At 39.4% G+C, this 15,000-nt stretch overlaps 1 protein-coding gene and 1 long non-coding RNA gene across 5 annotated transcripts in view; both read right to left on the bottom strand.

Moving 5' to 3' along the window:
• Window positions 1-10,494, bottom strand: part of LOC138042289 (uncharacterized) — a 27,867-nt gene extending 17,373 nt beyond the window's left edge. The window contains exons 1-5 of one of the 4 annotated variants that reach the window (XM_068888139.1): window positions 10,092-10,494; window positions 9,428-9,584; window positions 4,827-5,207; window positions 2,131-2,196; window positions 1-176 (exon numbers count right to left, since the gene is read on the bottom strand). The exon at window positions 1-176 is cut by the window's left edge and continues 106 nt beyond it. In XM_068888139.1, the coding sequence (XP_068744240.1) occupies window positions 1-176; window positions 2,131-2,196; window positions 4,827-5,207; window positions 9,428-9,527 (723 nt within the window). In that variant the 5' untranslated portion in view covers window positions 9,528-9,584; window positions 10,092-10,494. Of the gene's footprint in view, window positions 177-2,130; window positions 2,197-4,826; window positions 5,208-9,427; window positions 10,038-10,091 lie in introns of those variants that run through there. The other 3 variants (XM_068888136.1, XM_068888138.1, XM_068888137.1) reach the window with 3 other exon arrangements.
• Window positions 10,495-12,292: 1,798 nt separating this feature from the next.
• Window positions 12,293-15,000, bottom strand: part of LOC138042291 (uncharacterized) — a 10,748-nt gene continuing 8,040 nt past the window's right edge. Inside the window, exon 3 of the long non-coding RNA XR_011130977.1 lies at window positions 12,293-14,814. This is a non-coding gene — a long non-coding RNA (uncharacterized lncRNA). The remainder of the gene's footprint in view (window positions 14,815-15,000) is intronic.

Here is a 15,000-nt window from a genome sequence, read left to right on the forward strand (position 1 = left end):
AACAGAAAGAAGTTTCTCTAACTTTTTTTCTGCCTTCATGCGCCTCTTTCTCTCTGTATTTGCCAAAATGCGCAAGCTCTCTTCCTGAAACCCGCTTTCGTCTTTTCCAAGATAATCGACCATTGGATATGAGAAGCGACGTGGTTTGCAACTTGCTACTTTATAAACTTTGTCTACTAATTGTATACAAAATGAAAAAAAAAAAAACACTTTCCATATAGGCAGCCTTATTATAACAACATATATGTAACTGGCTTAAGTATAGTTCCCCATCCCCTCCCCTCCCCCCCCCCCCCAATGCATGGGGTGATTAAGCAACTGTGGAATCGAGATTGCAAAACCACTGAAAAATTGTCATGATAGCCCCTGTGGGTGAGGTAGGTACAAAAAGTCAGACTGGATCAAGTCGGATCGACATAAAAAAAAAAAATGATAAGGCCTCAAGAAATCACCCTAGCCGTAATCTCTCAGCTAACCTTGGTGAACCCTGGTGAAAAACCTCAGATCCTTCAGGATCTTCAAGAATCCTTAAAGATCGTCAAGGACCTGCAAAAGATCTTTGAAGATGAGGATCTTTCAAGGATCCTTGAAGGATCTTTGAAAGTTCTTTAAAGATCTTCAATTGTAATTAGGAGTTTTAAAGATCCACAAAGAGCCAGTGAGGATCCTGTGAGGATCTTACAAAGATCCTGGTGAGAATAAGTTTCAAAATCTTGGTAAGGATCCTTACAGATCCTCAAGAATTCTTTGAGGATCTTCCAAGGATCTTAAAAGGATCTTTTAACTGATCTTGAAAAGATCTTTATTAAGATCTTTGAAGATCCTTGATAAATCCTCTATTAACCTTCAAGGATCTTTCAAGGATCTTTGGAAAGATCTTTGTAATCTAATCAAAAAGATCTTTCAAACATCTTCATGACATCCTTGAGGATCTTCACGGATCTTGATAAAGATCTTTTCAAGAACAGTCAAAGGATCTTTTTAGGATCCTAGAAAGATCCTCAAACAATTCTCGAGGATCTTTTAGGATCTTTATAAAGATCCTTTGAGGATCAATCAAAGGATCTCTTTAGGATCCATGAAAGATCCTCAAGGAATTCTTGAGGACCTTAAAGGGATTTCTATCAAGATCCTTAAAGATCCTCAAAGATCTAAGACAGATGTTTGGGAGAACTCAGTAATTAAAATAAATTAGTTACCATTGCATCTTTAAAGGGGGTTCTTGAACACCATTAAGATTTTAAAGGGATTCATCTTAAAGATCTTTCAGGGATTTTTTAAAGGATCTTTTTTGGGAGTCTTCAAAAGCTTTAAGGAGAACCTGTTGATGCCTCAATTAAATAATGTCCTGTTCCTTTTTTGTTGCAAAAAGTTATTAAAGGTTGTGACTTTTCAAACTGAGAAATAATCTAAAGGAGTTCATTTACACCAATTAATAGAAAAATCAGTGAAACAAAAACCCAATTGATGAATATATTCTGACAAGAGAATCATTTTATTAAAATTTTATTAAATAACAATGGGTTAAGTGACAAGCAGAGAACCGGAACGCAAAACATCACTAAAGAAAGTGCTATTGCTCTTGTTTATACAAGGCTCATTACTTCATGGTCTAGCCAAAAAATGCATCAAATACAAATAAACCAATGGTGTCTTCTGTAAGAGATCGTTTACTTATTTACATGCACTAACTTAAAATGAAGTTAACATTAAGTTGCATGTCCAGTCTGAAAACATTGTAACCTGACCGTCAGCTCATCTATCCCAGTTATAATTTGAAGAAAACCATCGTCCAAAACTTGGAAACGGAAGTGAAGTGGGAGCAATGGTTGACGCATGTTCTGTCTCACTTCACTGCGATTACTAAAACTTAAACTTTCTCAAAGCAAGCTTTACTTGATGACCTTCGAATGACTTCCTTCACTTTTCAGTATGACGTTTGTTCTTGAACCAGCGGGAAAAACCCTTAAACGATCCCCTCAAACATCGTTGAAGATCAGCCATCTTGGATTTGAGCCGCTCTGGTCAGCAGTAGGCCAGCACCAAAAATTGCGGGCTCACACCAGCCACAGATCGAAGGCGGTGTCGATGGCGGTTATTTCGATTTTTCGGTTTACTGCAAATCCTTACCATATTTTAGTTCTTTTACAATGTAAAATGCTTGCCCACTGCAAGGAATTGCTGATAATAACTCACCTAAAGAGGTAAGCGTTGGATAAAACAATTTTGATGCTAATTTCAGGGGCTTTTGTCCTATAAATCAAAGTGCAAGTAATAGTAGTGTTTTATAAGCAAGGGAACCGGTCAAAACTACTATACTCGAACAGGACCCACCTTTGGGGTAGGGGGGTTCTCAAAGACACCACCTATCTTCGAACTTATCACATGAACATTACCGACAACATTTTATTGGCTTTTAAATTTGAGTTGACACAGGAATATTTAGCTAGCAAGAGTCGGCATTACTAGACAAACAAGAAAAGTGAGGTTTGAATCTCACTGTAATCTTTTACTGCTGGATAGAGGGGTGGCTGTGCAATATAGACACCATCTTTTGACGTTAAGCAAGGGGGGTGCAGACGACACCACCATCTATTTTGTGGTTTGGTGGGTCCTGTTCGAGTGTAGTAGTTTTGACCACTTCCCTAAGCTTAATACAAAGTGCGGGCATTGTTGCTTTGTGAAGTGTCTTTCTGTTTACTAATAACGAAGCTTGTACATAGTGGAAGGTTTTCATAATCCTTCAGAAAAATAAGCGACAAAAAGCGAAGCCAACGAAATGGACATTCACATCAAATTTAATTATCCCTGTTTAAAAGGCAAAAGAACGCTTGATTTAGTTACATTGAGTCAGATCTGAGTGTTCCTACATAAACAGCCAAATGTTGACACTTCCATGCGAGTGCAGAGATTTCTTCAGGGATATGATGCATGAAATTTCATGATAAGTGGTCTGTAATTGGTGACCAAAGTCCATGATATTGTGTTATGTTAAGCAATGAGAACCCAGATTTTAAAAAAATATATGCTTCTTTTGTTTTAGACTCCATTGCTGTTGTACTCAAGTCACCATTAAACCACTGCAATGAGCACTTTTTATAGCATTGTAGTCAAGTTGTCACTGCCTTGAATTTCTGAAGAGGTTGGAAAAAGACAATATAATACCATGTACTGTAGCTGTATATTATTGTATCTACATGTTGTAAGTATCTTTAAATCGCATTGTTCCAGAGGAAACCAAGCTTAGGTACAAAGCGAAGAAAATGTTGTAGTTACTCTAATCCTGTAAGAAAAACAAGAGAAACATCTTTGTGCAAACAAAAGAAAAATAATAAGTCTGATTGGTGGCTCGAACCACCAAGCTGTTGTGTACTTCGCTGTGCGCATCATTCAGATGAGCTACCGACGCACGCAGTGGCATAAAGCTTATGCTATTAAATTTTAATCAAACAATGAAAGGTAGGTGTTGCTTTGCTGATTTCATTGTTTTCAAATGTGAAGCCGATAGTATTTTTCCATAGCTTATTTCTTGAAAAAAAGCTCAAATCGGATAAAAACAATACCAGGGCAATGTAAGTTCATTTCCAGTCAACTTGCAAAATAGGCCTTTTTTGCTTGTACATTTTGTTTTCCCAATACAGATCATGTGATAATACTCGGGAGGTTTGGTCCTTTCTTTTTTCTTTTGTATGTAAATCCGGCCACCTCCGTTTATGGAGATAAACCCGGATCAAAATTGGATTGATGATGATGATGATGGAGACATAATCATGCTTGCATGCACTCTTTTTAATGAGCAAAACAAGGACTAATCCTCCTGAGTATTATCACATGATTTGCATTGGGAAAACAAAATGTACAAGCGAAAAAGGTCTATTTGGGATAGTTTTGTGCAAAACTAAAAATTGACCGAACATTGTCACTTACTAGGTTTTTGCTTCCAGCCCTACATTATTGTATCCTTAATCTCCTTTTTTATGATTTTGACAATGATAAACACATCTATGCAAATAAAGAAAGTTTAAATGATGTTTGTGCCATATTGTTGTTGTTGTTGTTCACGGCAGTTACTGTAGTAGGAATTGGCCATTTCCAAATTCACTTGAAATTAGCATGTTTCGGATTTTCCATATGACATCCTGGCGCTTACCTTAACCCTGAGGTGAATCAAAGCCATAATTGGCAGTAATCATGGTTCTTTAATGGAGCCACAAATATAATAATCACAAAGATCTTGACAAGATCCTCAAGGATAGATCAGGATCTTTGAAGATCTTTGGTAAGATTATTGAAGATCCTTACAGATCTTTGGTAAGATTAATAAAGACATACAAAGATCTTAAAAAGATCCGCAAAGGATCTTTAAAATAATAGAAGATCCTTGAGGATTTTTGAAATTCCTTGGTAACATTCAGGAAAGATCCACAAAGATCTTTTAAAATCCTTGAGGATCTTTGCAAGGAATTTTGAGGATCTTTTCTAAGATCTTTACTAGGATCCTTGAAGATCTTCATGGAGATCTTTGAAGATCCTTAAAGATCCTTTGAGGATTTTCACCAGGGGAATCGGCACAAGCGCCAAATAGTTTAATGGCTTACAAAACCGTTTTTCATTCAATCTGAGGTGAGCGATCCGAGTTGATCTGGCCCGACTTTTGTACCTGCCCCCTTTGGGTGTCAACTTTCCGCACAACCGAAAAAGAAAGTATATAAACAAACCCTGGCACCTTTTAGACCTGCCACTCAGCCAATTACCCCCGGGCACATGAAATATTACGTTTCAATTTTCCAGAAAAGACAGGAGTTTAGTTGCTAAGAACTTAATACCTTTCTCCTGGTTCAGAATGAGCTCCAAACAAACATCACGATACACCTTCTCCTCCAGGAATACATCCATTATAATTTCAGCTCCTTTTGCCAACTTGTAAAGATCCTCTGTTATAAAAACATATTCCAAGTTTTTCTTAAGCAGGCCGCTTTCAAAATTCTGCCAAAGAGTATGCAATCCATGCAAATCAATGACTTGAAGGATGCAAATAATTGATCCTTCACAAATGTGTATCAAAAGAACTCCAGATGGAAGGACAACTTGATGGAACAGCTGAACCAATGTTTCAGGATCATTGATATATGTTTTAAGAATGAAGGCTGTTCCAGCGAACCATGCACCTACGGAAGCCAGTTTGAGGACCACTTTGAGACCAATATCTGTAATGAGAATGAAACCAGACCATTTTAGAGTATTGACTGATTAAGTTACATTATTATGTAAATCAGTCAGTACTGTAAACTCTTACCCATGGAGATGCAGCAGAGTTTAAAAAGCACCCTGTTACACTTCAGATATGTCCAGAACTGCCCCAAATTAGATGCTCGCGGATTTCAATAATTATCACAAAGTGTCCCCTTAATGCTCTTCTCCTCAACTTCAACATCACTCATGTCACGGAATTATACTGACAAAAACGTCACAAAGTGTCCCCCAAATGCTGCTCTTTAAGTAAAGATTAAGTGCTGCATTTACCCAAAGCTAAAAATAACGCTAACCTTTATCCTTACCTTATTGTTGAAAATGGGTAGCAAATGCTTAGACTCAAAGGGACACTTCGTGGTGGATGAAAATTGGGCGTGATCTAATAGCCCTTAATTTTTTCATGGTTAGTTTTTCTTATTTGCATTACAATGTACCGGTAATCTACCGCAGGTGCGAGGCAATTTCGGGTTAAAACTACAGAATAGCCCAAAATTGCCTCACACACATGCTAGATAATATTGTAATGCAAATGAGAATAACTAACCATGAAAATTAAGGGCTATTGGGTGCATATCTGGACATACGTGCAGAGTTACGCTCAGAGGTTGAGGCATCATAAAAATATTACTAAGGGTTAAATTTCCACTGTCTTGATGATCTACACCATGCCTTTTCCCCAGGTAATTCTTCAATTAGCTGAAGATCTCTAACCTACAGAAAATCAATCTTGACTTTGTGTCATCATAATCGTGATCATTATCCCCATGCAGGCTGATCTTTGACCTGTTGTAGTGACCAAAGTATAATCCTTGGTGCTCCTAGTAGTGTTGTTTAACCCATTGACTCCTGAACCTTGCCCCCCATTGACGAGTAAAATTGTCTGGCAGTAGACAGAGTAAAACCTCACTCCCAGGGGTCAATGGGTTAAGTGACTGCATTATTATTATTATTATTATTATTTATTATTATTATTATTATTATTATATTATCATTATTTACATTTATAAATGCACATAATGCGGCATAAAAATAATATCAGTGTTTTCTCATAATATGATGATTCATCCACTATAAATCAAAAGTTCTATTGTGACCAGGTTGACCTGGACAGGTGAGCCCAATTACAAAATTGGCTCATGTTTGAGGGTAATTACCCTTCCAGGCAGGGCACCCTTCTAGCCAAGCATTAAATTTTAGTAATTTTTTGTGTAATTGGTTTCCCACATTTTTTAAAGTGAAGAAGTTGGCCTCCTGGGTAATCTTTAGCTTGCGTAGGTACATTGTATATGACCCTTACAGCGAGGACAACTTTTGCCATATAAATGGGGCCCAAATCAGAGAAACTTCTTGCAGAAAAAATACACCTTGAAAATTGCCACCACAACGGTTAGAAAGGCATATTTTGTAGAATTTGCTATTTTCGCAAATCCCATAACACAGTTCATTTGTGGGGGTGGGGGGGGCGGGGAATTATTTGCTTTAAAACAATGGATATCCAGTTCACTGAAGCATGATGCAGTCCCAAGAGTAAATAACTTGTATTGTTTAATTTATGTAAAAGACCCCACGAAACGCATTGCATTATGGGATTGGGAAAATAGTCTATACCGGTAAGTGAATAAAAATATTATAATAAATCCTTCTCAATAAAATCTTACAGAGTACCTCAAGCCCAACATTCCTGAAGGGCACAAAGAGATCAGTACAACACGAGACAATTACATGTACAGGATGTATTTGCCAAAGGACAAACATCTTTATTGTGTTTGTTAAGTTTGCCTCATACTTTAAGATAATTAAAAAGACTGCTTTTCACTGTTTAGTGTAATGGATGTTGAAAGCCAAGATATTTTACCTTTGGTTTCCTTGAAATTTTGCAAACAACAAAGTAGGAAAGGCCTCTGAGAATGACATTTTGTTGCAATGTTTTGGGTTGAGTGAGATTCTTGAACAATTTATAGGGGAATAAAGGATTATGGCCTTTTTTTCCAACACGCATATGAAGCGATTTACAAGTTGTAGGATATTTTTTTTACTGTTGATGCAATTAACCCATTTGGCTGGGCCTTGAACTAAAGGCTTGTATTAGGAGAGAGTTCCTCTCAATGTGTACTGAAAAGGCCATCTTATTTCACTATTATCAGATAAATGATTGGTATTCCAATAACGGATGGAGTGCTACTATTCAAAGGAAATTTTTACAAATTTCCACCTATTGCTTATATGATTATTTATAACTTATTCGGGTTTCACAAATAAGTTGACAAATGACATCTATGACAGTTGGAGTTCTTATAGTATCTACATGTGCTGACGTCACACAAATCACTTGCCTCTGAAGATGACGACGAATCTTCTCAGGTTGTCGAAACGTCAGTCAATGTCATCTCAAACAGTCCTTCTCAGGACTACACTCACCCGGACAATCATACTTTACTTAATATGACCCCTGGGTTCAAACCATTTACAATAACTTTAAAATAACTCTGTTACTTTTAAAAGTCAACATATCTAATGATGTAATTTTTTAAAGAACATATATTACCTTCATATGACTAAAGGGGTTGGCACTTAACTACAGAAAGACATTGGTTGCTATTGGGAAGCTTTTTAGTCAAAGAGCCCTGCAAAAAGGTTGCATGGATGGTTCTATGAAGTAACTTTTTCAATAGAAATCTGACATCACTTCAATCAGAAAGTGCATGCGCAACTAGTCCCAGCCCTCTGCTGTGCGTTTCAATGAAAAACAGGTAAAAGCTACCGGAAAACAAAAGGAAGAGGCGGTTTTTTCACCGAAACTGTAACATGGAATGTCTGTTTGCACAAAAAAATGGACGTGATTTTTTGATAAGTGTATCAAAGTAAGGCCTTTTGACACCATAGTTTTTTTGAGAAATAATTTCTTTTAAAACCCATGCTACAAATTTTGTTTTAGAATGTTCTCATACTACTGTGATTGTGAAAAACATAGTTAACTTGCTGAGGTTTTAGGCATTTTCTGTTTTGGTCACATGATTTACCAAATATGGTTGTGAGTTGAACCAACAAAGGAATGTTAAATAGAACAAACTTGGCACAAAAGGATTACTGTAGAGTTAAAGAAATTTGAGAAAAAACATGACTATTTGAAGGGGTCGGCCATAGCAACGGATTGGTAGTTAAGAGCCACCCACCTTACCTACATGTAAAATTACAGTGTATGAGGATACAACAACCACGCATCAGTTGGGGCAAACAAAACAATTTATTGACATGAATCAAAGTGACTTAGTTCTTATTAACCGAGCGGGAGGTCTGTATGGGAGAATCTTGACCGAGGTCTGTACCGGCGACCGAGGTCAAGATTCTCCCATACAGACCAACCTAGCTCGGTTAATAAGATGTTTATTATATGGCCAAACAAGAACAACTTAATTCGTTTAATGTAACTGGTTTGTACTAACTGACATTTTGCTTGCGAACAGCGATGAGTGGCAATGAGCTGAACTTAATTCTGTCAAAGTTTGCTCGTCATCCTCTCTCAGTTTTGTCATGATGCTGTTTGGCACTTCCATAAATAAATATTGGTAGCAGAAAATACTCAATATTTTTGCATTTTAGTTTGCATCTTTTCTCTGCAAAACATTACCGGTCTAGATGCCGGTCTAGATGGGAAAATCTAGACCGCGGTCAATATCGATTTTAGCCAATCAAATTCGTGAATTTTGTAGTTCCCAGTCCTCGTGAGACGGACCCATATAATAAAAAAGAATAATACCCTCCAGGAGGGAGGGAGGATTATCAGCAACAGACTACAGTGAACTGACCTTTGAGCCAATCTGCAAGAGACCACTATTGAGAAGAAATATTCAGGGGGATTGGGCTGATCACAGACATCCTTCATCCTTTAATCATTACACTCCTAAAACAGTTTAAAACTATACTAGGAGTTAATGAACCACACACGGTAAGTGTGTCTCTAATTAAGCGTTTTGACTTGTTATGAAAACACAAGAAAAGTTTGAATAATTAAAGAATAAATGATCATAACAGAAGTATCTCCAGTCTAATTACAATTAAATAGTCACAGTCACACCAAAGTGATGATAGCAAAAGTGCATTCATTTTCTTGACAGAGAAGGCCTCTTCGACGAAACCACCTTTGCCCAACAAAATAAAATTCATGCATACTCACGTGCTCCAACAGGGTTCCCATCTGCACTTCCCGCATGTTCGTCTCTGGCACCACTTCCACTAAATGTACTTAGAAGTCCTTGCTTTTTCTTTCGACCCATCTGTGTTTTGAGGCCCAATGATTCCAGCTCGCGTCTTGTAACAAAATCACCAATGGCCTGTGACAGACGGAGGCAGTTAACATTTGTCAATAAATAGCACAGAAACGTTAGATCGTTCTCAGCCAACTTGCTGCGCCTTTCCAAAGCCTTGAAGAGCTTCAAGGCTGAATCGATTGTTTCCAGTTCACCATCCGGGATAAAATCCAAACAAAGGAATTTCAACTTTTCTAAGTCAGATGCTGTGATGTTTTCAGATATTCGAAGAAGCAATGTTCTGTAACTTAAGGCGTTCGATCCCATCAATTGATTGTCGGCCCCTAAGTTGCTCATAACGTCAGAGTTCACTACCGAACAACGTGTAAATTCTTTTCAGTGTCATTAGAAAATCAAACGAACCAATCTCAGGTGATTAAACCTACATTCAAGTTAATTCTCCCAGAGTAGGCAGGAACTAACATTCACGTTAAAATAAGCTTATTAAAATAATGTAAACGCATGCAAATAAAGGTGAGGGAATAATTTGCTGGGTTTTCCCCAGATAATAAAATTTGCATGACGTAGCACCTTTAGGAATACTGCAACTCGACGCCATATATCTTCTGAATCACATGAGACGGACAGTATGGCCGCATTCTAGGCAGCCATGGACTGTTCTTTATCTGGGCAGATGATGCCTCCTTCGTATGTCAAAGAACGGCGCCTATCCCGATCTCTTTTAAGGCGGCGGAATACGCGATACAAAAACCCTCAACTTGGCGCGCAACGTTGCTTCGTTGCAAGTTTGGGTCGATGTTTTCCGTTTTTCACCTTGCATGATCAACTTGTCGCGCAACAAAAACATTTGTTGCGGGTTGAAGGAAGTTGTTGCGAAAAGTAGAGCGCGGGTCTACTCTGAGCAACTTATTTTGGCTTTGTTGCTCGTTTTTCATCAAGCTCACAACTTGTCGCGCAACAAATGTGCTCGTGTACTAGCAAATCAACCAATCAGCGCCCTGCATTTCTTCAACCCGCAACAAATGTTTTGGTTGCTGGTCAAGTTGATCACGCAACGTGAAAAACGCGACTTGCAACGAAACAATGTTGCGCGACAAGTTGAGGGTTTTTGTATGTCGTATTTCGCCGCCCTTAGTGGCACGAGGGACACTGGGAAGAAAGGCACTTCTTTCTCCCTCTTCTCGCCGTCCCTCATGCACCTGTTTGTAAAGGAGAGAGATCTTGGGATAGATCACGGAAATGTGGAATGGGCCCGAAGCTTATGCCCCACCCATTCTTGTCCACTTTGTGGTAGTGCACTGTGCACTACACCCTATGTCAGCGGGTAAGAGTGTAAAGCCTTGTTTCCATATGGTCCCGTCCCGATCGCCCCAGTCGTTTCAAATGACGTCCAAAGGCGATCGGGACGATTATATGGAAACACTACCCAGACGATCGCTGACGACCCGAGCGACTGAGACGACCTTGATCACCCGGATAGAACCCAGTTCTATAGTGATTTACGATACCAAAACAACATCGTGTACTATTAGGGCGACATATTACACAAAGACAACTTGAATCTCGGAAAACAAAACGCAGCAGCTCAGGTGACAGTTATGGAATAAAGCACTTTGTTATACTCCCCAATAGCCGGCGAACAGGCTACCACCTCCCAAATACGTTTTCCGATTGGAGGACAACGTGCCATGGGTCAAAACTCACTAACTCCCTAGAGCGAACAAAACTCACTAACTCCCTAGGGAAGGTACGTTTTTAATTGGGGGGGGGGGTGGGGCCGGTGCTTCGGAGGGGAGGGTCCTTAGTAATTTTTTTTACAAATTGGGGAGGGTCAAACCTGTTTTATTCTCAACCCGGGGAGGGTAATAGTTTTTTTTGGCAAGGAAAAAATTACTCTATGTCGCTTCTATTTTGTATATACAAGCAAAGCTACCAGTCGAGATTAATCTAAATTATTTTCCAGGTGTCGAAAAATTTGCTTATCAATGAACTATCTTCTCCCAACTAACATAATTGTCTCTCTCGACCCGTGCCCGCTTTCGCCCATATTTTGATGTTTCCGCGCGGGGTTCTGGTATAAAATCAGTCTCAGGTGAGGATTCGTCACTTAAGCTACTCGAACTTGAACTGACAACTCGATCTACTACATCACTATATTGCCCTTTGGGTTCGGGAACCACCCTAGGTCTTTATCTTTCCACTTCTCTGGACCTGTGCGTTCACTTGTTCCCGCAGCCGATGTGCCATCAACTGAGTCAGAGGAGTAGCGGGCATCCTTTTTAGAATGGCGAGTCGGCAAACAGCCACAATAGCCACAAGTTGCTCCATCGGACCTCATGAAATCCTCGCATTCACCACAAGCACATTTCCCCTCTTTCTATTCTTCGTACATCCTCGCCCATTTTCAAGTTTTCACCGTACAATCACACGCCACGCAATTAACTACTTTGTGCGCAGATGAACATGGTTATATGAGTAACACTTCCAGTTTGTTATTTCCACTTCCGGTTATTTTTGTCTTGGATAGGTTGAGGGGGGTGGGGGAAGGCCATATGTTTTTGTTTGGGTATTTTTGAAGGGTCATGCATTAATCCATTCCAGGAAGTGCGAGGGCTACGACTTTTTTGGAAAAAAAATTCTAAAATACCCCGGCCCACCCCCACCAATAAAAAACGTACCTTCCCCTAGGGAAACAGCGACATGAAATTTCAACTCGCGTGTGGTCAGGTCGTGCACCTTTGAGACAGCGGCAAATTCCCTGTAAAAATCCGAGTATTGTTCTATTTTGAGTTGGAAGGTATTCAAGTTGTAATGTCTGTCATTGCATTATTCTTCTTGAGCTCCAAGAACTAAAAGACCGTATGTTCTGGGTTGATAAATTCTGGCGAGTTTATGCTGGAGAGAACGTGATCTAGAGAGGAATACTACTGAGATTCTCAAAGCGTAAAAGACAGGAAAGGCTACGGGTCTTCTGCAGGTACCGGAAAGCATTGTGGTTTTGGTCACTCGGGATGAGTCTTCATTTGAAGTTGTTTTGTTTTGTCTTTGTTTCTTTTGTTTTACGTAATTTCTGCTCCGGTACCTGCACAGAAACTGCCAAAGCTACGTAAATGCGTAGAACCACAGACAGTTGTATTTCGGAAAAAAAGAATATAAACTTGATTTCAAGAAGTTGTTATAATAAGACTAATTGAAGCGGTTAACTTCTAAATGGTATAGCAAAACAATCAGTCATTTAAAGTTCCTTTTTAGAATGTTCATTACAACTATGATGTCAGAGATGACCTAAGTTCATTTTGAGACATGATGGAGAAGACAAAAGAGTAGGCTTGTCCCGATGGCGCAGGAAAAACGGCAAAATAGTGTCTACCGTCGAACGTTTGTGCACTATTTACCAGATCATTGAGAATTCTAACAAAAGATTCACGCTAATCCGCAAAGAAACTCCTAGCGAGCAGCATCAGGCTTCTTCAGTGAAACGCTCTGTGAGGGAATGAATCACGCGCAGCTAAAATAATTCCTAAGATTTGCAACTGGAGATGATATCCTCTTTGTATCATCGACTACTGTCCAGTTTTCAACCTTGGTTGATCTCGCTAAACGACTGGTTGCCCACACTCGTGGCTGCGTTTACGTACTCCTATTATTCACATATCAACAACATTCAGTCTCAAAGCGATGGACGATCACCGTTGGTATGGACCCGTGGTCCAATGGACTAGTGATTACTCACGGTCCAGTTTGCAACGTTGGATAGTCTACTTTTAGGACCGCTTGCCCTGAGACCTGTGGTTGAACTCCCATCAACATATATCCACATAACAAGAACATTCTTTCCAAAATCAAGCAGCAAGGCGATAATATACATAATTAGGCGAACGTAAAAGCGGAACTCGTTAATTACTATTTATTTCAGAAATTATTATAACCACTTTGCTTACCATACGACCAGTACGCCCTGCTCATTACCATAAATTAGTCTATTTTCCTTTATTCTTTTCACTCTTTCTTCCGTTTTTTCATTATATCATATCATATCATATCGTCCCAGTCTCCTGCAAACACTCCCTTATAATAAAACACATTGTGAAATGCAAGACGGCCAAGGCCTAGATACAAAAATCCGGATTTTTTAGACGAGTGCTTAAAAAGATACAGCCGATAGCATAAAAACCAATTTGGGTAGTTCTAAGCTTACCATACGACCAGTATTAGTCTATTTTCCTTTACTCTTTTTACTCTTTCTTCCGTTTTTTCATCACCATTATCCAGCCAGGTGTTTTCTCGTGCCCGTACTTTCTCCTGCTGCCCGTCACTATAGTTTGCAGGGGCTCTTTATTGGAGTTCTTTCTTTGTTGGAGTTCTTTCTGCTCTTGTTGTTTGACACTGATACTTCGCCCTTTTTGTCGTGCTTTCAATCGCTCTCTTTCACGTTGAGCATCGTTTACTCGTCGTCTGCTTGCTATTATTTTTCTTTCTCTTTTTTTATTGTTATACGCAATATTAAAAATATGTCTGAGCTGATTTTTTGGTTGTCTTCAAAATTTTTGTATGTCTTAGGGGGTATTTACATGAGACTGGGACGAACTCAGACTGGCATGTGTTCGTATCGGCCTCTATACATTTCTTTTTATGCGTTCATGAGAACGGCCTGAAAATGAACTGAGACCGGCCTGACTTCATTTCGGTTGCTGGACCGAGAAGACTGAGAAATTCTCGTACCGGTCTCATGTCAATGACAACAAATCTAGATCTCAGACCGGGTCCAGAAATTTCAAGCCTGTATGCTTTTGGGCCAGCCATATATCTATTAGACAAAACATATCATTTCATCCCGAAACCAGCCACCGGCTGCATAAATTTTTATACCGGTACAATTTCATACTGGTCTGAGTACTTCACAGTCTCATGCCAACACTCCCTTATAGTAAAGCACATTGTGAAATGTAAGACGGCCAAGGCCTAGCTACAAAAATCCGGATTTTTTAGACGAGTGCTTAAAAAGATACAGCCGATAGCATAAAAACCAATTTGGGTAGTTCTAAGAAGCTTCCTCCACTGTTTCCAAGCAGGCTTTTGCCATTCATATACTACTGGTCAGTGGTTTAGCCCATAAGGTATGTTCCCAGCACGTCTCGTTAGCATTACTGTAAGGCCAGGAAGCATGGGAAGCTCAACATTTTGCATTGGGGGCCGGCACTGGAGGATAAAACTGACCAGCTCCAAGAGCTGCGGGACCTTCAGGGACAATTCGGGATCCGGGCTTCGCTCCAAATTTTGACCGCGGAAATATCTGGCAAAACAAATGGACAAAAAACGGTCAACAACCGATCAAGTAAATGTAACTCAAACAAATGTGGTAAAAGCGAGACGACTGAGATGTTTAGGATAGGTGGCAAAAGAATTCCTTAAAAACGAAAATCCATCTATGGTATAAAAACCAAAGGAATACCGCATACAATGGCGTCGGGCCTCGTGG

Source organism: Montipora capricornis, chromosome 3, assembly GCF_036669925.1.
Source record: "Montipora capricornis isolate CH-2021 chromosome 3, ASM3666992v2, whole genome shotgun sequence".
Lineage (NCBI taxonomy): Eukaryota > Metazoa > Cnidaria > Anthozoa > Scleractinia > Acroporidae > Montipora > Montipora capricornis.